This window comes from Pleurodeles waltl, chromosome 3_1, assembly GCF_031143425.1.
Source record: "Pleurodeles waltl isolate 20211129_DDA chromosome 3_1, aPleWal1.hap1.20221129, whole genome shotgun sequence".
Classification (NCBI taxonomy): Eukaryota; Metazoa; Chordata; class Amphibia; order Caudata; family Salamandridae; genus Pleurodeles; species Pleurodeles waltl.
This window is the reverse complement of record NC_090440.1, coordinates 1,684,003,082-1,684,029,862: the sequence shown is the minus strand read 5'-3', so window position 1 is coordinate 1,684,029,862 and position 26,781 is coordinate 1,684,003,082. Positions and strand designations below refer to the sequence as shown.

The window sequence follows — 26,781 nt, the reverse complement described above, 5'->3', positions numbered from 1 at the left end:
GGCCATTCACAAAGGGAAGGGGTCCCATTTGAAATGGGTGCTAACTGTGAATTTCATTCGCGGTCACATAGCAATTCTACATTGTGATGCGAATCACAAATAGGAAGGGGAACACCCTTTCCTATTTGCGAGTTGCATTCCCATTTTGCGAGTCGGTAACCAGGTTACCGACTCGCAAAATGGGAATGAGCATCGCTATGTGCTTTTTGCATGGCGCAAACAGCGAATTTCGCTGTTTGCGCCATGCAAAAGCTTCGTACATCTGGCCCTAAGTGACCTGGACACCCCATCTCCTTTGGCATCTCCATCCCACTCTGATCTGCTTCCAACACAAGACCACGTCACCTCTTCCACTTAAAACAGGGAAACACATCCTCAATGTCATTATTCACACCTGGCACATATTGCTGTGGTGCAAACATCCCAACACAAACACCCACAATAACTGCAGAACATGCACATCTCTCATCACCTGTTCATTGACTATGTGCACCACTGCCTTGTCATTAACATTGAGTGCCAGTTTATTGTTCTTAAAAAACTTGCTCCCGAACTCCACTGGCACCACCAAAGAGAAGAACTCCAAAAATACAATGTTCGTATCCCCTGCCTACATAAGCCTCTCTGAAGAATTGCAGTTTGTTTGGACGGGAGGGGCACTACTATCATAGTAGAGAAAGACTACTGCCTTTACCTGGAGCTAATCAGCATGAGTGTGGTGATGACAGCGTGCCCTGTAGTGATCAGTAAAAGTGAACAGGCCTTTTTACCTGTGTCACTGGAGTGAGCCCTATAGAGTCATTCACTTAAAGTTTCACTGCTGTGTGCTTAACTTACCCCGGGCCTGCATCAGGTTGATGTGTATTGTTCCAAAGTGCGTGTTTATTATATCCATGTGCTTCATGCATGCATGCCTGTGAATTATACAATACAGGGATGATACAGTGCTGCATAGTATGTGTGTGTTATATACAGGTGCTTGATATACGTGTTCCTGAAAATGGTACAATACAGGGATGATGCAGTGCTGGCCACTGCATGTATGTTATGCCCTTGAGCTGAATGTATGTTTGCCTTTGAGTGGTAAGATAGATGGACTATTTTGGGTTCCATTTTGGAAGATCCAAGTCTCACTGGAGGAGCATGAAGAGGTAGAGGAATACCCCAGACAGATTTGAGCATTGCTGCATTCCTGTGAGGGGGTGGGACACATTGGAGGAAGGGAGAGCCAGGTTCTTTAGTGCACTTCAAAAGGTGCTTTTTGATTCACAGAGAGGTCACTGGGAAGGGGCTTGGGCACATCTCAGGAAGAAGATGGGTCTGATAAGAGAATCATAAAGAGTAGAGCTGAGGGACAGGGTTAGCCTTTTGGTACACATATCACTGTGACTGATATCCAGGTCACTCTCATTCACTCATATGGCCCGAGTTGTGGGGCTTTCAGAATTTGGAGTCACACCTGCTGCGCCAGGCTACATTCTGGGGGAAGGAAAGGGCAGAAGAGAGGGCACTTCAAAAGGAAGCAATCCTGAACATAAATCTAAAAGAATCAGACTCTAAATCATATTTGATGCATGGAAATAGACTATAAGAAGGGGAGCTTGAAGCGTTCAAAATTGTCAACTGTCAAGCAGCCAGGCAGGCTGTGTGAGGAGGAGAAGCTCTGGAAGACTACTGTCTGTGACCAGGACTGGGGTCCAAGGCCTGCTAGGTTCCACTTTGGGTGAGTGGACATCACCCACAGAATCCATGTCCACTTGCTCCTGGAGTCTGGAGCACCAGTGTCTGCCTCCTTGCAAAACCCAAAGTGCCCACTGAGGAAAAGGTAGAAGTGAAGTCCAGTGGAAGATCCTGGCGATTGGATCTCTGAAGCTAGGTGTGAGAAGAACAGCTTTTGCATTGATCAGGTCATAGCCCATGTACAGAAGGAAGTTGGCCAACGTGTAGGCCAGGTGGGGGAGCCGTGACTATTACTGCCATGTTGATCGGTACATAGCATGTATATGCAGTGAAGTTGGCGACCTTGTATGCCAGGTAAGTCCTTAGTGAAGATTACTGATGTGCCAATCGCACCGTAGCCTGTGTGTGCAGTGAAGTCGGCGACACCTTATGCCAGGTAGGGCCACCATGAAGATTGCTGGTGTGCTAATCAGGCCATAGCCCATGTGCAGAGTGAGGACAGTGACCACTTATGCCAGGGAGCACACTGAGAAAAGGCAAGATACATGGTCTGGTCAAGACCATTGTTGAGAGGAAGAGGATGCTGCAATGATGCATGGAGGCCCAAGCCCTGACTGAGGACCAGCACCAGGAGCATCAAATACACCCCCCTCCACCCGTGGGGAGTATGTAAGGAAACTTCCCAGCATTGGAGTAGCATTGAGAATCCCCTGCTGCGGTTTCCTCAGGAGTGTGAGGAACTCAAGCACATCCAAGCACTATCCCTGCAGAGCTATGTGTGAGAAGCCCACTGAAGACAGCCACTACTGCATCAGTGCCCATGAAGGGGGCTTCTTGGAGGCTCTGGGCGTGCAGGCCCTGAGGGTGTGGGTATGACTGACTTACGAACCAGGCAGTTCAATGGGGACTTACATGCAATGTAGAGCTTCAGCACTGGAACACTTCAAAAGTGAGACTTCTGACACTCGGACTAATAGTGGGGCTTAACCTGAATGGAGCTAGTAGTAAATGGGGAATTACCACTCAGGAAAGCTCCTGTTATACCACTGTAGCCCTGACCTCAGGGGACTCAATCAATCAATCAATCCGGATTTATAAAGAGCGGCTAATCACCCATTGAGATAGCCGGGCATTTTGCAGGTCCCAGTGTCTTATTTGAACAGCCAGGTCTTGAGGGCCATTTGGAATTCCAGAGTGAGATGATGATCCGGAGGTGTGTGGAGAGACTGTTTCAGGTTTTTGCTGTAATGTGAGAGGAGGAGCGTCTTCCACTTCTGCTTTGGTAAATGCGGGGAGTATGGGAAAGAAAAAGGGAGGAAGAGCGTAGTCTTCTCGACAGTTGGTGGAAGTTCAGGCTGTGGTTAATGCACAAAGGTCCGTGGTTGTGTAGAGCCTTGTGTGCGTGGGTTAGCAGCTTGAATTGGCATCTCTTCTGTACAGAGAGCCAGTGGAGTTGCCTGGGTGGGGTGTGATGGGGGTTCGTCCGTGAAGGCCGAGGATGAGACTGGCTGTGGTGTTCTATATGGTCTGAAGTCTCTGTAGGAGTTGTGTGGCAATTTCTACGTAGAAGGCATTGCTGTGGTCCAGTTGTCTGGTGATGAGTGCCTGCGTCTCGGTGTATCTCATGTGTAGGGGTAGCCACTTGAAGATCTTATGCAGCATGCACAAAGTGAGGAAGCAGGTGGAGGAGACAGCGTTGATCTGTGATTTCATGGTGAGCTTGTTGTCAATGATGATTCTGAGGTTTCTGGTGTGGTCTGAAGGAGTGGGTGCAGGTCCTAGGTCTGATGGCCACTAGGAGTCATTCCATGTGTTGCTGCTGTTGCCAAAGATCAGTACTTCCATCTTGTCTGTGTTGAGCTGCAGGCAGTTCTTCATCCAGTCAGCGACAACTGTCATGCATCTGTGGAAGTTGGTTCTGATGGTGGAGGGGTCGTTGATAAGTTGGGTGTCACCTGTGTAGGAAATTACGTTGAGACTGTGGGATCTGATGATGTTGGCCAGTGTGGTCATATATGCGTTGAAGAGCGTGGGATTGAGGGAGGAGCCCTGGGGGACACCACAGGTGATCTTCTTTGATTCAGAGATGAAAGGTGGAAGGTGGATCCTCTGGATTTTTTTGGGTGGGGAAGAAGGTAATCCATCTGAGCGCATGGTGGGATATGGTGTCAAAGGCTGCTGAGAGGTTGAAGAGGAGCAAAGCTGCTGGGTCTCCTCGGTTTTGGAGGTTCTGATGTCATTGTGTCTGTGACTGGGGCAGTTTTGGTGCTGTGACTGCTGCAGAAGCCGAATTGGGAGGCATTGAGTAGCCGGTTCTGCTCCAGGTATATCATGAGCTGCTTGCTGATCTTTTCCAGTACCTTCGCTGGGAATGGGGGTAGGAAAATTGGCCGGTAGTTTTTCGGGACTGTGTGTATTGTTTGTGAATGCCGTATTTTACTTTGCTTTGGTATTTAAAGTACTCCTTTATTCACAAATGAAGGTTTTTGAGATGACACTCATTTATTGCTGCTACTGAACAAATTTTGAGTTCTGAACCTGTGTTCACCCCATCCCCTTCTACCTCCACACCTGAGAAACCTTGGACTGCTTGACCTGCACTCCCACTGAGAGTCAAGTACCAAAGTGGTGCTTAGCTCAATTGCTCGGGATCCATAGAAGGCCAGGACCCAAGACACCAGGAGTAAAAGGTCTTAACCCCCACACTTGGGCCCAGTCACTCCTGCTTGCCACTTGTCCCTCTGAATGGGTTGTGACACCCAAGACCTGGATTATCCTCACACCCACATTTTTCAATGCGAATGTGCTTTCCACCAGCTCAAAGTCTGATAAACACCAATCTCATTGCCCCTGTTAAGTGCCACAAATCATCTCCAATCTGATACTTACTCTGAACACCATTGGCACTTGTCTTGTTGCCCACACTCCTTGAACACAACACATCAACAGTTTATCTTTCTCTCAACTCCTAAGAATCATCCTCATAATCCAAATGAGTTACTTCAAACTCATCCACTTCTCTCCTTCCACCTCTCAAGCCACTCTCACATGGTAACTCTCCATACACCACTCTATCATCCCAAAACCAACAAGCATTAATTGAACTTTGGGTGAGCTTCTTGAAAGGGACTGTTCTAGACCCACTCCCTCTGTCCACTGACCAATCTACTGCCATTTCTGGAATGGATGCCCAGGACCACAACCTCTCTTCCTCCCAGAGTTTTTGAGTCACACAAGACTCTCCTGGTTGCTGCAGCTTCTGCTGACACAATTTTCCTCCCCATACCTACTACCTGCCACACACCCAAGCGCCTGCTCCCAAAAAACCCTTCCAATACTGACTTCAACCTCTATCAAAACCCATCTGCCCCCTTTTTGCACCCTTCCCTATTATCTTTTCCTCATCTGATACTTTGCTGTTTATTCTTTCACCCTTTACCCTCCCAATAACCTCCAATGCCTTCATATGCTATTTCAGCTTTTCTCCCCCACTCAGATCTTTTGTTGTTCCACCACAAAGAAGTCTGAATGTGTCAGCTCTCTTTATCCCATGTCCATTGAGATATATATATGTATATATATATATATATATATATATATATATATATATATATATATATATATATATATATATATATATTTCTGTAAGAGCTGCATTGTCTGCTTCCCCACTCTGGTCACTCCCCTACTTTGATTCCTCCTCAAATGTGTCTCTGATTTCCATTCACAGCACTCTTGTGGAGCATGTGCTCTTTCTAGCATGTTCCTTTCCTGATACAAGCCTTCCCAGCACAGCCTTGTTTGCATTAGCCCTGCCCCCTCCCATGATGCCTTGCTGGTCTTCACTTGACTATGCGTTCCACTCTGGCACACTCAGATGGGTTGAGGTGCAGATCTACTGAGAAGTCGGACCCGGAATGGAACCCAGGCATATTCCAAAATGTCTGGGACTATTAAGTCCTCCCTCCCTGCATCCCATAGTGCCAGGAGCCCGTTAGTAACTACCTACACCTGCTCAGACATAATACTCGACCTTCCACTACTAAACACCAACTGCTTTGCCTCTAACTTCCCCCAGGCCTCACATTCCAGCACCTACCACTAGGTTCTGGCTAATCCTCAACACATATAGAAAGGAGGCCCCTGTGGCCTTAACTTGTCCCTACATGCCCCAAAGTCCTGTCTCTCTTCTCCTTCTACCAAGCCTCTCTTTCATGCTCCCTCACCACTCACCTCGAAAGCCTGGAAGGGAAACGTCCTAAAGTTTCCCCTCTAAACCCACATTGAGGCAATATGCTTCAAATTGTTATGCATTACGACCTGTTCTCAATAAAGCAATCACTCAACACACTACATTAGTCTTTGGCATGCTTACATCGTCTCGCTCAATATAATAGTCATCTCTGATTCAGACATAAATGGAAAGACACAGACTCTGCAAACAAGAGTCACTTGTGACTTGAGCATTTTATACATTGCTATTTGCTTTTTTCAGAAGCAACATGCAATATTACTATTTTGTGGACTGTGAGCCTCTTTGAGCATTCATGACAATTCTCAGAAATTAGGCAGCTGACTCACAGTTTTTACAATAAAGCAATAGTGTCATTTTGTTTTTTCTAGCATAAAACCTCTTCCACCTTTCCAACACAAATTCAATTTTCAAGCGTTTGCACTAAATCTCTCTTTTATGAGTGTCTTAATATTGGCAGATATAACATCTGAATTGGATTTCAGCTGTTTCAGTTTGGTTGATGTCTTAAAATTGGTTAAAACTTTTACCTTAATTTGATATCTGCATGCATGCCAACATTTTAGAAGTGGAAAATGTAAAAAAAAAAAATATGAGAATGTGTTTCCCTCATAGACTTCTTTTTAGGGCACAAGTCAAGGGTACATGCAGGTAGAGGGCATCTACCTACTCTTTTCACAGGGTGAATGCTGTTTCCTCTGATGACAACTTGGGCCCCACAAAAATATGCTGAATTCTTCACAGTGTAATTTTCAGACACTGCACACATTGAGCAGTGCCTGCACGTTGTCTGCTTTCATTCCGAGCAGCAATGTGTAGACGAGGTGGCTTTGTTATTTTAAACTCCAGCTGACCAAAACATGGGTCTACATTTGATTATCCTGGCTGGGAGCTATCTGGAACCTTTTACCTGCCTGCAAATGGAATTGAGAGAAAATAAAGGCTCACAGCTTGTTATTACTTTTCAGGTACTTAGGAGAGGCATGCTTTTTAATTTGTTTAATCCCTGTATATAAGACATATGTATGCACTGTAAAAATGTCAGACATGTTGGACTGTCCCAGTATTTACACAAATTACAATTTACATATCACTATTTTGTTTTATTTCTTTTATAGCACCACTTATACCAATCCAGGATGTCAGAGCTCTTTCCATCACATGTACACTCATACAATAAATCATATGCATGCAAATTAATGTATAGGTTGCGTTACATAAGACAGTGAGGGTTATCATGTGTAGGAGTCACATGTCCTTCATACCTCACTGTGCTATATTAAAAGGATCACAATTCAGGAACTGCAAGAAGCAAAAGGATCTCTGTATTAAAAGCAGTAACTCACTTACCCATCTACATAAAATGAAAACCTATCATCTAGGTGTCACATGATGTGATTTCCAGGATACATATTAACCCTGTATGCTACTTTGATTCAAAACTGTGACTAGACGCAACATGATGTGTCAATCCAGACCCACGTGGGCAGCGATGCAAAGTTCTCATACTCAGTGGCAATTTGTCACCATCGAGGTGAGATGAGGTGGTTCTGATCAGTGCAACAGGTGTGATGTGGTGATGGTGAGGATGGCAACACAGGAAAAACCCTCTTCCAAGGGCCCGGGACTGTGTTGACACCACTTAGTAGGGCAGGACTCACAGGTTACAGAGTCCAGGTGCTGTAAGAGAGATGCAGGCATTCTTTGATGTCCCTGAGACTGCAGAACAGGAGGCAAGCAAGCAAGCCCTTGGAGTCACTAGGGTCTGGGGATGAAAAGATGCAGATCCTTTCTGTCTCACTCACAGGAAAGGAGGGCAGCAGGCAGTAGGGTAGGCACAGCAAAGCAGACGTCCCGCAAAGCCTGGCAGAGTTCCTGCAGAGTGGGAGTCCTTTCAGCGGCACAGCGGGCCTTCTTCCTGGAAGAGTATCCTCAGGTCCAGAAGTGTGCTGGTTTGTTAGAGTCAGAAGTCCAGTTCTTATATCCAGTGGTGCCTTTGAAGTGGGGATTACTTCAAAGAGGGGCTTTGAAGTGCACACAGGTCCTCCTTTTCCTGCCCTGACTCCAGACACACTACAGGGAGTAGGCAGCTCTTTGTGTGAGGACAGGCAAAGCCCTTTCCAGATGCAATTGTCAACTCCTCCCTCCCATCTAGCTTAGAAAGGCCCATCAGCTGATGATGGGCTTTCACAGTGCAAATGGCACACCTCAGCTCCCTTTGTGTGTGGCTGTCTAGAGGGAATGAACAAAGCCCAGCTGTCACCCAACCCAGACATGTATTGGAGGCAGGCGAAGGGCACACAGGGCTTAGAGTTAGAAATATTCCAACTTTCTAAAAGTGGCATTTTTCAAGTTGTAATCATAAATCCAACTTTATCATTAAAGAGGATTTATCAATACAAGTCCATAGGTACCAAACATGACTGTCCTACTCCTTCTCAATCAGGAATTACACCTAATAAATGTATAAAGGAATCACCAATGCTTTCCTGTGAGATCAGTAGGCTTCACAGTAGTGAAAAACGCATTTGGGATTTTTTCAATACCAGGACATGTAAAACTAAAAAGTATATTCCCTGCTTTTAACTTACAGCACACACTGCCTTATGGGCTACCTAGGACCGACCTTAGGTGTGTCTTGTGTGTAATAAAAGTGAAAATTAAGACTGGGCAAGGGGTTTTAAATGCCATGTCAAAATGGCAGTTAAACCTCACATACAGGCTCTGCAGGGGCATGCCTAAAACATGGTCAAAGGGCTACTTAATTGGGTGGCACCAGAAGTGCTGCAGGCCCACTAGTAGTATTTAATTTACAGACCTTGGGCACATACAGTGCACTTTACTGAGGACTTATAAGTAAATTAAATAAGCCATTTGTGGATTCACCAATGTTACCATAATTTAGGGGACTGAGAACATACACTTTAGCACTGGTTAGGAGCGGTAAATTGCCCAGAGTCCTAAGACCAACAAAAACAGATCTGCAAAAAGTGAGGCAAGATAAGCAAAATGTTTGGGGAAAAACCTAAGGGTATCAGGTCTAACACTTACCATTATTATCATTCCCTGACGTTTACTGGGCATACTAAGATCTGTGCAGCAGGTGCCTTAACCCCATAGATCTTTTAAAATCCAGACGTTGCAACTAATTAAGCAGAATAGATTTACTGCTGTGTTTCTCCTTGTTGCCAATTTCTTTGTGGCAGAGTTTAAAAAAAAAAAATGTATAAGTTGATGCTCAGATTTTGTGTTGGATTGCCATCACTTTATTTGGTACAACTCCAATACAAAATCACATTTGTTAAATATTGTAATGCTCTAAAATGTACAGACCTGCTAAACGTATTTGTGAGGTCTTATGATCTGATGTCATTTCTTGTGATGTCACTTCCTGTGAGCTCATGGGTTGTGATGCCAATTCCTGTGATGCCCCGTACGATAATGCCCTTTGGTGTCACCTGCTGCAAACATGCTAATAGACCTGATTCAGGTGGGAGACTCCTAATTTTTTAAGTAAAAAATTGCTTTATTTTGGCTGTTTCCTCCCTGCAACTGCATCTCCTTCAATAGAAGTCAGAGAAATACATTCTCAATTATTTTTTCAAAATTCCCTCTCTGTGGGCTTTTAACCACGCCCACTGCACGCATTATTTTATTTGTGAAAGGCATGCATACGCCATGCCTTTTCCAGTTTTTAGCCCTCCTCGAGCGCACTGGCCAACTACTGAAAACATATGAGGCTCCATGTTTTTAACATGGTTTCTGAACTACTTTTTATGGGCGAGCACAAAGCGCTCCATCCCATGCTGTAATCTCTCTTTGGGCTTCCAAACACGCCCATGTCACATCAGTCACTTTCATTGGTTTGTGGGCTTGCCTTTTAAAATCCGCTTGCTTTCATTTGTGAAAGGCATGCATACTTCATGCTTTTTCAAGTGTTTAGCCCACCTACACAGCACCGGTAAACTACTAAAAACATATGAGGCTTGATGTTTTCAGCATGGTTTCCGGACTACTTTATCTGTTTATTTTCCACGCCGCGCAATCGCGCTGCATTTTACAAAGCCCGATCGTGGTGCTTTTTTTAATTTTAATTTGTGTGACAAGAAAAGTCCGGTTGGGAGTTTACAACGCTAATAGCTGTAGAGCAAATGTGAGACCTGTTGCATTGAAAATGCTTGTTATTTTTATTTCCTACACAGCGCGAACTCGCTGCTCATTTGCCAATACATTTGACTTTCAACGAACTTCTGTTTCATTTTGTGTGCTTCTTCACACTCATGGCGTGGCGCTTTAAATCGAGTCGCTTACCTAAAACTGTAAAACTTTTCATTTTCATTTTATATGGCAAATAAAGTCTGGTTAGGACTTTATAACGCTAATAAGTCGAGCAAATGCGAGACGCATTGCATTGTAAATTATTGTTATTTTAAGGACTTGTGCCCGCAATTTTAGGCGAGAGACAGACAAATTAAAGCAATTTTTAGCTTCAAAACCCGGGAGTTGAATTGGTTCTGTTGGCATATATGCATCTGATGTACTCGGAATCGACACAAGCACATTATTTGTGGTCACACTGGTGTGTAAGAAAGGTAAAAGACAAAAGCTCGCATAAAACTCGTGAGACTCTCATAATGAAACAGGCATGCCTCTGTAGTAACATGTCTCCTCCCATATCACTGCGAAGCATCAACATGGCGGCCGCCGGAGCGAAGCCACGCCTACTCATGGGATTGTATCCTTGAGAAGAGAGTGCACCCGTTACTCTAGCAACCGAGATCGCGCAAATCTAGATGCACCTTTGCAAAAACTTTTTCGTACCTCGAAAACATGTCAGACAGGACTTTGTATACCCCTTCACGCAGGGGGAAGGTCCAGGCCTGGGGGCGAAGTCCAGAAGAAGGTACTGAGAAGTGGGAAAGGGAAATGAGTTGTGGACAGACTGCTTCTTCGCCAGTGCCCCGCTGCTCACCCCAAGCTGCAGTTGCCAGGGAGGACAGTGGCGGGAGTCAGCGGGTCCTACTTCGTGGGATATTTGCTGTCGGGAAGCAGAGTTGTGACGTACAACTGACGGAGAGCAGGTTGGTCTGGAGGCCCATATTGCCTGAGAGACCCCTAGGTACGTAACTGAAGCTTGGTGTGAGTGTGGACAATTTCGTCCGTTACGACATGCTCCGCGGGGTATAAAAGAGCTACGTAATGTTATTATGAAACAGACGTGGATGTGCTCTGCTGCGGAACTCACTGCCAGCGTCACACCCACCAAGCACACACCCCCTCATCGCCCATCCCAAATGGCAGTGCCTCAAGCTGTGCCTCTATACCCCGCACTTCCTGATACAGAAGACGGACACATTCCTCATTTGCACTCTGCCCTGAGTTCAGCAGGATACGGTTTTGCTCACCTCAGTATTGCAACAGTGTAGGGCATAACTCAAGTTTTCTAAATTCTTAGGAGTGAGAACTAATTTGCATGTTGATGACAGACAATTTGATACTGAGGATGATGTAGCGCCTTTTACCTGGTATTCAATGCAAAGCACTACTGACGAATCAGGAGTGGTGTTAGTCACCTAAGGATTTTGTTTCTTCAAAACTAGACTTGGCCACCATGTAAATCAAATATGAAATAACATCAGAATCAAACGTAAAGCACATTAAGCTTCATAGCAAAGACTGACTAATATTATAATGAAACACATGAAGGCTTATTGAGAATTAGAAGGCATTACAAAAAGCAAATACATGACAGTTAGCCATTTGTTATATAGGAGCTTGAAGCTCAGAATAAAATGCAGTTAATGCAATAACAGAGCAGAGTATACTTCAGCTCATGTAATTATGGCATAAATCCGAGATCAAACTGAGTTTCAGGGTAGAGTGATCCTGTTAGCGCGTCTGACCTCAGCTGGTCTCTTAACTTTAATTCATAAGCTGACGTGTTAGAGGTTCGATGGACCTTTTGACTGCGCTTAGAGTAAAAGTCCCACCATAGGACTCGACTTCAATACAAATCTATAACAAATATCAATAATCTTGGGAGTCAGTAATTTCCACGCACCATGACCCCTTTGGCCATGAATAACCACACCTTTATGTAAACGTTAAAATGTTTATTTCCCTATATTAAAAACACTTATATCATGTAACTTAATCTCAATATCAAGTGATACAGGTAGGGAAACAACACCGGTTGACCAAATCTCCTGAAGAATCTCAATTCAATCAAAGCATGGATGGTTACGCTTTCTAGGATTAAAGTACAACTCAATAGCAAGAATAACTGCGCAATAGAAATAGCATACATTTAGATTTAGCAAACGAAACAACATCAACTGTTGTTAATTATTAGCAAACATTCTCTGTGGATCTCATCGCTAACCTTCTGATTAGAATAGCATGTTTGGGCTTCATGCAAAACAATTTAGTCAACACAGATTTGGAAAACATCTAGCTATGGCTCTATCAAAATTAGTGTTTGGTACCTAGGAACAAAAGACAAATTGCATCAAACAATAACATTTGGTTACTACCTCTCCTCGGTATGGGTCAGGAAATTGGACATCTCTTCGGTCAGCATTGGACCATGAAAGGAAATGGTTCAGAACAGGGGGCTCTCAGCTGTCCAAAAGATTTGTAAAGCATAGTCTAAAGATGAACATTCAGCATCAAAAGTCTAAGCAATAAAATTAAAGATAAAAATTAAAGTCCTCAGGAGCTGTTCAGCTCCTCAGACAGAATAAACAAGCTCCTCTCAGGAGGATATCAAAGTGGGAAGAAGCCTCTCTCTTCTCAGTGCAGTCGGGCTAAGTTAAAATCATCCAGAACACTTTCCACGTTGCTATTGGTCAAAGAATCGTACGTTTACATTTAGTCCAATGAAAGTAGAATTTCAAAACTAAGATATAACTAAACTGCCTTTCACATGTGGATGATTGGCTCCTCTTCTGTTCCCATCATGGGACTTATCAAGTAACAATTTTGTATCTCTCTGTCCTTTAGACAGTGCATTCATTGGTAGCTCCTGGGAACATTGCTTTTACACACACACTAAACTTTACATTGTAACTATAGCTAATACAGCATATTCTAGCAAGCAGTTCTCATGGGAAAGAAAGACATTTACTAGTGTTTTGGGCAACATAGTGGAACAGTACAAGTATTCATTTCTCTAAATAGCCATTTTATATTAATTATTTAAGCAGTGCAACTTAACATGAGACTGTGCAACTAGGCCCAAGACCTTGCTAACTTAAGGTCTACAATTAATAAAGAAAATAAATAATCATTAATATAACATACTACTACATTAATCTAGAAATGAGCAAGTCATTTCATATTAATAAGGACACTATGTGATTGCTGGCGGTATTTTCCAAGACATGCAGTATTTTCTATATTAATTCATTTTCTATATAGATTCAACATTCAGAATACATGAATATTTATTAGTAAATATTCAGCGTTCACAATTCCAACACCCTCTGTGTAAGCTTCATTTTATAGACTGAAATACAATAAGGTTATTACATTTGGTGTGAATGTACAAAGGCCCAGATATCTCGCCCAATCATGTTAAAGAATGAACAATACAGTTTAAAATCACAATTGTCAGCAGTATCCCACAGATTCATAAAATGCATTGGGTCGTCTGGCAAACTGCTACTCTAGGAGTTATGAGTAGCTGCACAGTGCCCAACCCAGCAAATGTGCCTCCAAACAGAACTCCCACCCACATTCTCTGTCACACACAACCGCAACATCTTGGCTGCTGCTGCCACCAAGTATATGTTTTAGCACGTTCTGGAATGACTTCCTTATGTGCTGTATTGCACAGCTTGATGCAGTCTGCTCTGGGATGGGTGAGGATTTGAGATGAATCTCCTTATGTATGTTAATTTAGGATTAGGTGAGGGGTTAAGAATGTGTGTGTTTGTATGGGAGTGTTACGAATATCTCTAGATAGAGTAGGGTTGTCTTCAGGGTTGATGAAGACCCTTTTACATTCATAGTTGTATGGTGGTTTCAATTTCTGTAGGTATAGATTACATTTGTTCTGTAAGCAACAGGATGATTTTGCTTCAAAGTTCTTATTGCACTTGTATTATTGGTGCTTCTCATGAAACAAACCCACATTCCCTCAGTGAGTTACAAAAGCTCTCATTTATTTAACACAATTCTGATGTAAGGTTCAGATTACCCACACTGCTGAGTGCAGCAGCAAGAAAGTTTTCTCAAGAAGGGCTGTACTACATATAACCTTCATATATTTTACATATAACCTTCATATCTTTTTTATTTTAGATGTCCCCCTTTTGAATTATATGTGATCATTTATTTAGGTGTACATTTTAAAATGTTAATGCACAATTACTGATGTCGTTGAAATGTTGAACTTATTACAAAGTGATAGTTTAGTATGCTCAAATATATATTGTTTAGGGTTTATTTTAGCATGGCTCCATATTTTGATTTCTTAATCATTATTCCTACGCAACCAACAAGGTTTCACGGAGTGTGATGTCTTGATTTATTTTCTGTTATTTCCTTAAAAGGTAAACAGTGATTTACAGAATATAAGTGGGTGAAGCATTAGAAGGGCTTTTTCAGTGATTTGTTTATTTTACAAATAGTCAACAATGTTCAGACAGAGTATATAAATTGGTACAAAGCATTATTAGATAGAGAGGAACTTTGATCGTGGTACTCCAGAATGAGGGCTGTGCCATAACTGTGAACACCTTGCCTTGCTGAAATCTCCAACATGCTTATCTGCCTGGTGGAGGGCAACATGGTTGCTGAGGTGCAGAGACCAGAACAGCAGCTGTCTCCTTATTGAACACTGCTTTTGTTGTTCGGATGAAGTATGTGGCGCAGGCACCTATGAATCTCAATGGGACGCATTTGTTGCTAAGGTCATCTTCGTTAGCTGAGGGAAGAGAGGGTTAGCGATATCAATGTAGAGAAACCCTATAGTACCATCATAATGTTACAGTGTGAAAGGACGGTTCAGACCATCAGGTCCGCCCTGATTTTTCACTTTTTGACCACCTGTTTTTTTACCTTTTACTGTGAGGGAGCCTTCTAGGAGAGGACTCATGCACAGTAAACTAATGGTAAAATGGACTGCGCGTGTTTACTGCTGGTGCCGCCGTGCTAAGGAAAGTTTGCTGTGGCTCAGCAAGAGTAGGACACCCCAGGCGGGCTACACGTGATCGTGTACACACGCATGTGCCCCCATGTGAGGGCTGCAAGGGGGAGGATTCCTGGCGTGCGCAGCCCAAGAACTGCGCTTAGGTAAGCCTGGCGCAGGAGGGACTATGCGGAGCGGGTGGTGACCTGGAGTAGGCCTCATGAGGGGAGTGTACACGTGTGACGGATAATCAGCGTGCTTACTGTCTTTTCACTGTAGGGACACTCCATTAAATGCCAATGTCAGTGTGCTTACTGTAAGGAGGAGGACGTCGGGAATGCCGTTGCGCTCCCTGAGAAGATGAGGAGGGGCCCCAGACTCCATCCCGGGGCCCCAAAGCTGCAGAGGAGGAGGGGGGAGTACTGTTGCACTCCCCCAGGTGGTCAGTCCAGCCGCAGCCCGTGAACGCGTCTGCCCGCAGGAGCGGACAGACTCCATAGGAAAGGCCGTCTCCCCCTGCAGCACACAGAGGTGCTGGCCTTGCAGGGAGCTAGCGGGGAGGTCAAGGGTAGGCTCCCTGCGCCGCCCCCCAACAATGAAGCACTTACCTGGTGTAGGAGTGTCCGGGTGGGACCAGGCACCCCCAAAGCAGAACACCAGTTCCGGCAGCACTGCAGGTCTCCCCGACTCGGCGGAAGAGCTGCTCATTGGATATGCAACCAGCCCCAGCATGCTTTGCTGGGCACCCGCATTGGGTTAGGGCCCCTGGACAGCTTGTGGTGCCCCAGCAAGATGGGGCCACCACCAAATGAGTGCCCCTGTACAGGGGGAGCTGCAGGAGCAGCGCAGCTTTCTACCCCAATGCAGTTTGTGTCTCCACCCTGGGTAGGGTGGGACAAAAGAATGGTAACCCCCCAAGGGTTCCAACTCTGGGGGAAGCATAAGCTTATTTGGACTTTTGGTCTGGCTTGTGGGACTGCGCCCTCTAGTGGTGTAGGATGGTATAATGCAATGTTAGTCAACAGTAATCTGAATGTTAATAAAGAATAATTTGGAAGTAATCCTAACCAGAACTCTCTTTGCAAAGTAGAAGTACTTCATTGGCAGATTTATGTATGCTCATTTTACATTACAATCAAATGTTGCATTGGGATACTGGGGATGGTTTTGCCAGGTGGGTTGTTGGATTATATTTCCCTTCCGGGGAGACATGAGAAATTACACAATGTCATCCAAGAGTAATTCCTTCAGTTTGTGTATATTTTTAACTTGGTGCATAGTATTGAGTAGTATGTGTGTGTGCTTGTAATATACTTTTACTTTATCAAAAGAAAAAGCACAGACTGGACAATCATTCATTGAGTGTCATGCTTGCGTGCTCGTGAATGGAGATTACTAGCCCACACCACCCCCCTTGAGTAAGCCTTGGACTGCTCTGCAACGCTACCCTATGAGAGTCAAGCACTACAATGGGGTGTTTGGTTCCCGGTGGTGGTTGGGTGCGGACCCATCACTTGTGCAGGCCACACAACTAATGACCCACCTTCCAACACACAGTATTTTTTGTTCTGCCTAATGACAAATATTGTTTCCACTATCTTGTTTATTTTTTTATAATAACTACTATTCATATTGTGTGCACTAGGATAGGATTTTGATTTTAATAAAACTTGAAAATATATTCCTAGAGTTCTTGAGTGTGTCTATGATGAAAGAGAGTTTAGTCTCACAGGATTGATTGTTATCTAATACATACCTTACTCATGTAATTGTCAGTAGGTTGCGGGAAGCTGCAGTCCATCAGGTACTCTGTCTCAGGTTTGTACATTGACTTAGGTTTAGGTGCCAGGTGGTCTTTAACACCCTATCTCGGTCCATGTTGTTGAGAGAAATCCAGAAAACATCAATCTGACATTTCACAGAGGCCTAGAGTCTTTGGACTGCCGTTTGGAAGGCCACATCTGGAAATAAGGAGAGAGAGAATGTAGAGAGAGAGAGTGTGTGTGATTATGATTGGAGAAAAAAATGGTCAGGAGTGGAGCTGGTTTGGACATTTTTTGCCAGAGCTGCTGCAGGGTTACTAGTCTAGCTCTATTGTCATGCCCAAACTAGACATTTGATCAGATCACACTTATCATGCTCCCACCCCTGATTACACATATAACAGAAGTTCCTTATGTTCCCCTGAGCAAAGCTGCAGGGAACATTAGCCACACCATCCGAAGTTCAGGAGGAGGGCATCCTTCTCATGCCTCTTCAGTATGATTCACCTTCATGGCCCTATTCATTCATAAGTTAACCATCTGTGAATCCCTCCCCCCCTGAGTTTCCATGGACAATCTTCTGAGCGCCTGAGTGCAGGAACAGGACACACACTCACTGTCCTCTCAATGCTTAAAAGGCACTCCTCATCATCATGCAGTGCTCTATCAATGAATCTATCTTTCTGGCCGGATGACCTGGGGCCTCTGCTAAAAATAACCTCTAAAGAGGTATGAAGTCACAGTATTGTTTTTGATTCTGCACTCTCCATGAATGACATGAAGAGACACAGAGAATTACTTGGTTAGACACTTTCAATGTAATCCATCAGAGAATCAGAATGCTCTTGTTCATAAAGGCAAAGGCCAACTCAAATTCTGACTTCTCTGTCTGTAGACAGATGCCCCTGCAGTATCCTCTAAGATCAAGGGAGAACCGAATTGGCACAATGTACTTTCAAAGATCTGCCTACTAGGATCTGGTGAGAACCAGTAAAGAGTGGAATAATCACTTTTAATCATATAGATGGTTAAACCCTCCAAAGACTAGCTATCCAGGTTCATCACAAGGCTTAGTACCTCACATTAGAAAGAGCTGAGTACAAAGTCTAAAAGAATAGGGATAATCTATGCTATTAATGTTACCTATCAAAGGACAAAGTCTCAACAGCATCACCAGCAACCAAATGGAATACCAAAGATGTTACAACATATAGCACCTGCTCACATGTGACAACCATCTATCCTCCTTCTACAGTTTTACATCCTCAGATTACATGCTATCCCAAAATCCGCCTCCTACCATAGTTTACATCCCTGCATGAAAAAAACATTGACTTAAAACTATTGATTGTTCCCACTCCTCGTTTTTATTGACTGACCTGTGCCTTACCCATTTTCCATCCTTTACATGCCTAACATTCCCTGAGTTCAGCCTACTATGTTGCATGAATGTTTATCTTACTTTCTTTTATTGTTTTTTCAGCAAATTTCCCACTTCTCACTGCTTCAATCACATCATCTCCTCCTTTGAAACTACAATCTTACAGTCAAACGGGAAATGTACTCTTTTGACCTATCCACTCTTCCCACTAGCCATTTATATGAACTTGCACTGAAGATCACATCTAACTCCTTAAGTTAATGTACCACAAAGGGACTGAAGTAAATGTACTTAATAGTTTCCTTGAGAGTACAAGATTAATCCCAGTAACCAAAAGTAACTATCTGAAATAACTTACATCCAACAGATCAAGCAAACTATTTATACATCAGATACAAGCATTTTACACAATGAAGCCTTGTTCTTGTTGATTGCTACATTGGTAGTCAATAAAGCGGACATGACCACACATTTCTGTAGCATCTGGAACACTTTGAAGGGCCCTAGACCTTGGTTATTGGGGCTTAATAGGGCTTTTGTCAAATTACACTGCTTGGTTTTCAAGTCAAAACGATGGTTTGGCACCCCTTTATCTCACCCAGTCATTTCTCTTTGCTTCACATCCTGTCTGCCCAACATCCCACCTTGTTCTACCTCCGTTTTTTTTAAAAACATTTGCCCTTCTTACTTTATTGTGCTTGGAGGTTTCCCCTTAAACCAAATCCATATTCAAAACCATCCTTCAAATAATATCACATGTGTCAAAAAAATCTAGTCAGTGAATCAGGAGTGGCAGAGTTGCAGTATAGTCTCCTTGATGTTTTATTTCTCCATGGTTGCCATATTTGACTCACTTGCCCCTATTAACCCAGTAACCTGTGGTACATCGGTATCACATCCCTTTATATTCTGTTGGAGAACTTAAAAAATACACATAGTGGACTATGGATCAGCCTCCATTAGTCTGTATATTATATTGCTGAGGAGGACACTTCTGCCACTGCCTTGAGACATTGTCAATCACACTGTGGATTAGACAACATGATTACTTTAATTGCACCTTCTTTCTGTTGCTTATTTGGTTGTAACCTTCCACCTCCATTGTGGTTTGTGGGAGAAGATCTTACATCTGAAAAGTCATTGAGCACTTCTTATTTTTTTTCTGAAAGGTACCGTCACTCATCCTGCATTCAGTACTTCAGCAAGGCCAGCAGCCCTTCTCCCTGGCCACTGATTTACTGTTCACACCGTTAGCACACTCTGCAGGTCTGAAAACTACAGTCGCTCATCACATAGTCAGTACTCTAAAGCTTTTCTCCTCTTCTGCCAGGCTGCTGGTTCCTTTCTGAGCACCCAGAAGTAATGTTTTAATCCCTGCATGGCCACCCCTCTTCTTTGCCAATGGGATGCTGCTCACAAAGTGAATTTGCCTAATGGTTCCTCTCCTTTTTTCCCCAGCCTCTAATGATTTTAAATTCACCCAGTGGCTTCCTCCAGCTGCACTCAATTCAATACAGCCCTACTGGCATTGGGGGCCACCCAGTCATTTTTGTGGACCAGTACTTATTTTGTCTCATCAGACATTTGACCACGTGCAACAGGGGGGTAAACACACAAAGGGGGGGGGGAATTAAGAAGAGAAAGATGGATAAACTGTCACAAAGGGACAAGCAGGAATTTACAGAATTGGGATAAAAGAGTAGAGAGTGTCTGATAGTGCATGGAAGAGCCATGAGCACGATTTAAGACTACACAGCCTTTATATTTGGTGTGCTGACATTTAAAAGCAGTGGCTACAGGTTTTCGACCAGAGCTTTGGACACTGGCACGGATTCTATTTCAAATTAGGCACTGCCTACTGGTCTTGTCCTGTTGGTGCTGCCAATGCTTATTACATATAGTTCCAGCAATGTAGAGAGTTTCTTGGACTTTTACGGTTAATAAACATAAATTGACTGTCCATTTTTTGTTTTTGAATGTAAAACATTATTGGTATGTTTGTAAGAATCCATGGTTGGCTTGCCCCTAATAAACATTCAGGCATGATCCTATTATTTGGAGTGCAAGGGCATAGATGTGAATAGCAGTTTGTCTTTCTGTAGGATTTAACTTTAGATTTCCATTTAGAAGGCCCTCATCTATCTTCAAAGGAGGTTTCTGGAGTAGTGATTCTTTTTGGGACGCCTTTCTTAATTGAAACATGCTATTTAGGTAATTGCCTGCTTGAGGTGCCTCTGCCCGAGGAGAAAGTATGGCTATCTATGCACGTGCTTGTCGACATTGCATTTACAATTTAGCATTGTTATGTCATTTTCCCTTCACTCTGTTTATGTGGGAGAACAACTCGGGTTGGAGACTTGGAATTAGGGCACAAAGTCTCAGTAATACATTACACAGCAGGAGGAGACCCTTCCTGGGCCTCACGGCACCCCCTGCTTTTAAAATCTTTTTTTCTGATTGCTTTTTGCCACTGGGACCACTTTTCCTTTGACTTTGTTTTGCACTTCTGGCTCATGAACTCGCCCCTTCTTACTTGATTAAGAAAGATGAATGTTGTTCATCAGAGCTCGAACCTTGACTTAGGGCAAACAACAAGTGACTTAGATGGACACAAAAGGCAGGAATTAAGACCACGGTAACTGGGGAGTCACAATTGGAAGGGACTTGAGAGCTCCATAAAAGGGTAACATTTATCCTCCAGTGCAAAAAATGAACACATCACCCTAATTGCATATATTGTTTCTGTAAATATCGAGTTTCCCATGTTTTCTCCTGCTTTGAAAACGGAGAGTAAAGTGCCTTCCCTTCAAAATCGTAATTGGATTGCTTGTACGAATAATACATATCTATTAAAAAAATTAAAAAAAAAAAACTTTAATTACATGGTCTTTAAACACCGGTCAATGTGGGCTTGTCTTGCGGACACTGGCACAAAACAGCAGCAGTATAGCTGCAAGTGTTTCATAAAGCCCTGTTTACGGTGCTTCATTATTAGCTAATATAAACCTGCTTCGTTTTGTGTAGCCTTTGAAATAAGGAACCACATAAGTTTATTAATAGGCAACTACTCACTTTGTTTTTAAGACATTTGCCCCCTAAAGCTACAATTAGCAGTTTATGACCAAACGCCTCATGGCTTGGTACTGTAAATATTGACACGATGTGAAATCTGTTTAGTGCCTTTAAACGTCTGATGCTGCAACAGTTTCCTTATTACATTTTTTTTTAGTATTTTTATGAGCAACCGTCTGTTTGTACTTTTAACAATGTATCTTTTCTGTCATAAAATCCGCCCATTGTAGCCAGTTAGGTAGCAAAGAATAGTTAACAGGCGTTGTAAATCTCTGAAAACCCGGAGCAACAGATGGTGCGCTCAGCACAATTGTCTGTATCCTGGAAACAAAGCTTTACAAAGTGCAGATTGATTCATAAAAAAATGAAAATTTGGCAAACAAGTGTGCTGGTCTCTGACATCAGCAGGAAGTACCTGCGCCTGACAGTTTTCTTAGTGGGCCAGTGATTTATATTGATTCTGGCAAAGGTAAACACGTTTAATTGTTAAACCGGCTATTTTCTTAGAGAAAAATAATCTGCCAAGGATGGAGTCGGCCTGGCCGGTAATCCTCATTAAAAATAGAACCAGGAATTATCCTGCTGTGGGAACACTTTGAAATGCCAATGTATTACCTTGAAATTCGAGCAGAAAAACCGTTATCTTTCCAGCATAACCATTTTAACGAATTTACTTTCAGCATTCAGGTTGTCTATTTTGAGGGATGTTAAACGTATCTTACATTTTTTTCTGCGTTTTGTTTTAAAATAAATTTTCTAACAAGGTTCAGCTTTAAATTTCATCCCTTCTCAAATCTGCTTTGCGATGTCCTGTTAATCCTAGGAAACCCTTCTTATTAGACCACAACGCTAGTTACTTTTCTCATTGTCTTTAAATGCAGTCATTGCTATGCTGTTAATAACCTCATTGGCAGCAATATCTTATATTTTCTGATAGAGAATTTATTTCATTCTATTTTCCTTCCATGTTATCTAATTTAGGAAGGTGCTTGTTATTGCGACTGCATACAACACTACATTTATACCATTGTTATCAGTGCTTGATTTGAGCTGGTGGTTGCAGGTGGGACAGAGCACTTATTTTTGTTCAACAAATTTTGATACAGTGCAAGAGGGAGACAAACGCAAAAGTGAAAAGGATGAAGAAAAAGATAGGAAAAGTGCGACAATGGGGGAAAGCAGGGATGAAAAACAAGCTGTGAAAGAGAGAGGGTCATGGATTGTCTGGTGGTGGATTAAAGATGCATGAGCTGGAATATATTCTATGTAGGCTTGGTACTCGGCACTCAGACTTTGATAGCGCCAGCTGCAGGCTTCTGGACATAACTTTAGGACCGCCACTGATTCTTACAAATTAAACACAGATTGTTCACCCACGTATACCTCACTTGTTATAAAAATACTTTAGAAGATCCAAATAAAAAGAATCCTTGGCAAAACCAATAGGTCTAACTTGTTATAACTATTTCACTTTAGGAGTATACATGCGCCAGAGCTGTTGCTCCTACTTGTTTTTTTTGTTGTTTTTTTAGATAAAAAAAATACATCATTTGAATGTTTTTACACATGTACCTCTTTGGTCACATTGTGCACCCATACAAACTATAACTTGTTTTAGAAGGCATTTGTATTCCTCTAAACTCCACATCAGTCTCTCTATGCAGCCTGGAAATATAATAAAAAATGTGGCGATATCTTCATTTTTTAATAGGTTTGCTCAATAGCTGTTGCATTCCCCAGAGAGGCAAATATATATTCTGGACCTCTAACAAACGAAATGTTCTGAATGTCTGGAGTGCAGCAAGACTAAATATTTGTGGGTTTTTCTGGGAATGTAGTGAAAATCACTAAATTGTGCCAGAAGGTTTTTATTGCAGGGTGCCACACCTCCCTGACCCTGATTGGCTTCTTCGGTTAATGAGTTGAACACAACATTTGTTTTTTTTTCTGGATTTGTACCCCACTTTTTCTCATATAGGAAGGCATCCATGCCAAGGCTTGACCCACTTCCATTCTCTTATTAGTCTCCTGATTGTGGGGGTACCTGATGTGGATTTTCAACAACGTTGAGCAAGGCGCCACAAAATAAACACCCTAGTGTTCTAGATGTGGGAGCTTCCATGGGTGATGACTGCAATATTTGTGCCCAGGTGTCTGCCGGCATCCAGGGAAACCTGCCAGCCCTATTCATTTTGAAAAAATTAAGGACCCAGAGGAATCCAGGGTAGTGTGCCACAACAACTCCAGATCTTCTGGTAAGTGACACAGGTCCCACCATCCATGGTTTTCACATTTCTTGTGATTAAAAAGGTACCCCATATTTGTTGTGGGCCTCTTACACAGGACAGAAATAGGCCAAAGCTCTGACCTGACTGCACGAAGACCTGATTAAAACCACACTGCCTTAATATGCTAACCGGTTTGAACTGTCCCTGTCCATTGAGCTAGAATTGTGAGGTTGGTTTTATTGCTACAGATGTGTAAACACTGGGTGGTCGGACTTTTATTGTTCCCCCATAAATTCCAGAACCTTCTCAAGACTGCAGCTTGCCTCATCCAAAAAACCTAATTCTAAACCTCCTTGTTGCTCTTTTCATGTTTGCATTTTTGGGTTCTTTCCTTTCCCGGGCAATAGGGTCCAACAAGACCTTTGTAATCTATAGAAACGATGGGACCTCAAGATGGTAAGACATTGGGCATCTGTTAAATCTTCATAAAGATTTTACTTCCTTTCACAAGTCCGTGTCCACAAACACTTTTTTAAAAATACTTCATGAGAATGACCTGGCTTCATGGGTGCTCTAGAACTTGGAGTGGTTTGAATGCTGATGTGTCCCTGCACTCCGACTTGTGTGATATTTGAAAAAATACATAGTTTTAATTTGTCCCCAATTTGTATTCCTTAAAGGTTTCATTATCAACTGATGTATGGCTGGTCTGGTACACAGTAAAAAAACATTCTAAATCACAACTTGATTGTGGGCTCTGGGCATCGTGGGCTTTTGATCAAAATACAAACATGATACATATCTGTGACCAGAAGAGTCTAATGGTATGTACGTTTTGTGAAGCGTCAGCTGTGCAATTAGTTAGGTGAAAGCCTTGTTGCCCATTTTTTTTCCACTTGTGGTCAATACTAATTAACTCAGCCTTTGGAAATTTTCCCTTTCTGCAGGGTCATCTGAAGTTATTGCTGTTTTGCAAAACCTTTTTTTGCTGGCTGTAGAATTCTGTGCATTTTAACCCCTCTAACTAGTGGTAAAATGTCTGTACTCCTCCTTTCAACATGGCAAAATTGGTATGTTCATGATTTTCATATTTAATTTACCTTAAAGTCTCTAGTTTATTGAACCCAGGGCCTGTAACTTAAACGTCACAAGTGAACTGCAGCACTCATAGTGCCTTCTACTACAGTGACAATGTAAACATGACTGTAGACCTGCCATCAGTGACCTGTCTGTGTAGGGTTTAACTACAAATGCAACCTGTCAAAATAGCCTCATTTGACTGGCATAAACCTCCATTTAAAATATTTATAATTCACACCTAAATATGCCTTATACAGGCAAGGTGTGGCATGGTAATTAAAAGTAGGACATGTAGAAGTTTATTGTTAAACATGCCACTAAAGTGAAAACTCCTTCAAAGCTACTTTCACAGGTATAGCTGTTCCATAGGAAAACACTGCAGCGTTATATTAAATACTAATCCTGTCTCTCTGCAATAGGATTAGCTAGAAAAGTAATTCGACAATTCTTTTTAACTGTTGAAAACAACCTAATGGTGAAGGCAAATTTGTACTAAATACTGCAGAAAAGTAGCTTTCAAAAAGTTACCTTTTCCCTGCCTGAAGCCCCCTGAAAGCTAAATCTGGATTTTGTTCTTCCAATTCGGCCAGCTAGTAATTAGCATTTAAAAAGGTGTGAATGAATTGTGCACCTGCTCCCAGGACCAAAACAATAGACTGACCTGAATGGGCAGAGATAACGCCTCTGAACCTTACAGAATATACAAGGGAGGCCAGGAGGATCCTCTTTGACAATAAAGGGTCAAGTGCTGCTTGAATGTCACATCCTGCTTGACTGATTTGCTGTGGCTTTTCACATGATACTTGGGATACACTTCAAAGAGGCCTTCCCAGTCACAGGCAAATGTTAGCTGACATCTGAAAGGGCCATTCTGTTGTTTTCCCAGTGCGTCAGGCCCCAATCACAGTGGGCCTCCTCTAACATTACAGTGTCATAGTCTGTTTGACAGGTCTGATAAGTTTGCATATAACATTTGCGGTGCGTTTTAAAGGAGGGAAACAGCATGCAGAAACATTATGTTTGTAGTGGCTGTCTGGCTACTGAGAGCTAAGCTTTGTTATACCAGATGTCTGTTTCTGGGGTTGTTGAGGGTATAGGTGCTGCATCACTCTGGATTTTTGTGTTAGATCTGGGAGGACACTGGGCTTAGAATACTACACTTCCCCCCCCCCCCCCCCCCCAATACACCTTCAGCAGTCAGAGCCAAAGTTTAGTGTGACCTAAGATTTCTTCCAGTTGGAAAATGCCCAAAGTGGATGGGGTTTGCCCCAGAAACCTCTACCTTGTTGGTGCTGGTGTCCCCAGGTGCCATTCTCACCCATTAGCTCATGCCAGGCATAAATGAGGCACCTCCAGGCACCCACTTAAGAATGTTCCTTGACTTGAGGAAGATCGGAAGAGAACTGAACCTGCTGTCTGCAACCTTAGAAGATCCTTGTTGGTCAGGGCATTTGCTCTCTTGTACCCAAGACAAAAAAGTAGACTCCTAGGGTCATAAGACTGATTCCTGTTAAAGCTACAGTGAGCGAGCAAGCTACATGAGGCGTTTTCCTGCAGCTGCCCAGCTGACCAGTTGCAATTAGACCTGGACCCTCTAGGTGTCCTCTGCCTGCCACCTTTTGAGTCTCTGAGTGCCTCCTTAAAAGACTACAACCAGAAGGTAAAATATTTGACCATGAAGAACCTAGTTAGTGTGTCCGACACACGCCCCATCATGGTCAGCATAAAATTGTGCCTAGGTACTTTTTTTGCTTCAACCCTTGACTATCATTGAAATTTACTTCTTCTTGGTGCTATTGTTACTTAAATTTTAAAAACTAATTTCTATTGTTTCCCTGAGTGGATTTTTGTAATTTTGGTATAATTCTGCTTTATTAAACTTCACTCTAGTTTTCTAATTCATTTTGGGATTTTTATTGTTTTGTATCTCAACTTAATTACTGTTTTAGTATGGGATAAATACTTTAAACATTGCCTTCAAGTCAAGCCTGTCTGCTCTGTGCAATAGCTACCAATGATCAGATTAATTTAATGAGTTTCGGGTTCACCCGGACATGGATTGTGATTATTACTTTAGGGTAGTGCTTACTACCCACCCTAAAAAAACAAAAACAAAAAAAACTTTTACATCAACAATTAGTTGATTTAGGTAATCCTTCTTTTTAGCAATCTATAGCTTTTTGGGACCTATC

The 26,781-nt window shown here is 42.7% G+C and overlaps 1 protein-coding gene across 1 annotated transcript in view; it reads left to right on the top strand.

Annotated features, from left to right (window-relative positions):
- The first annotated feature begins 10,676 nt into the window (after nt 1-10,676).
- Nucleotides 10,677-26,781, top strand: part of CERKL (CERK like autophagy regulator) — a 421,375-nt gene continuing 405,270 nt past the window's right edge. The window contains exon 1 of the mRNA XM_069225454.1: nt 10,677-11,051. Coding sequence (XP_069081555.1) covers nt 10,763-11,051 — 289 coding nt within the window. The 5' untranslated portion in view covers nt 10,677-10,762. The remainder of the gene's footprint in view (nt 11,052-26,781) is intronic.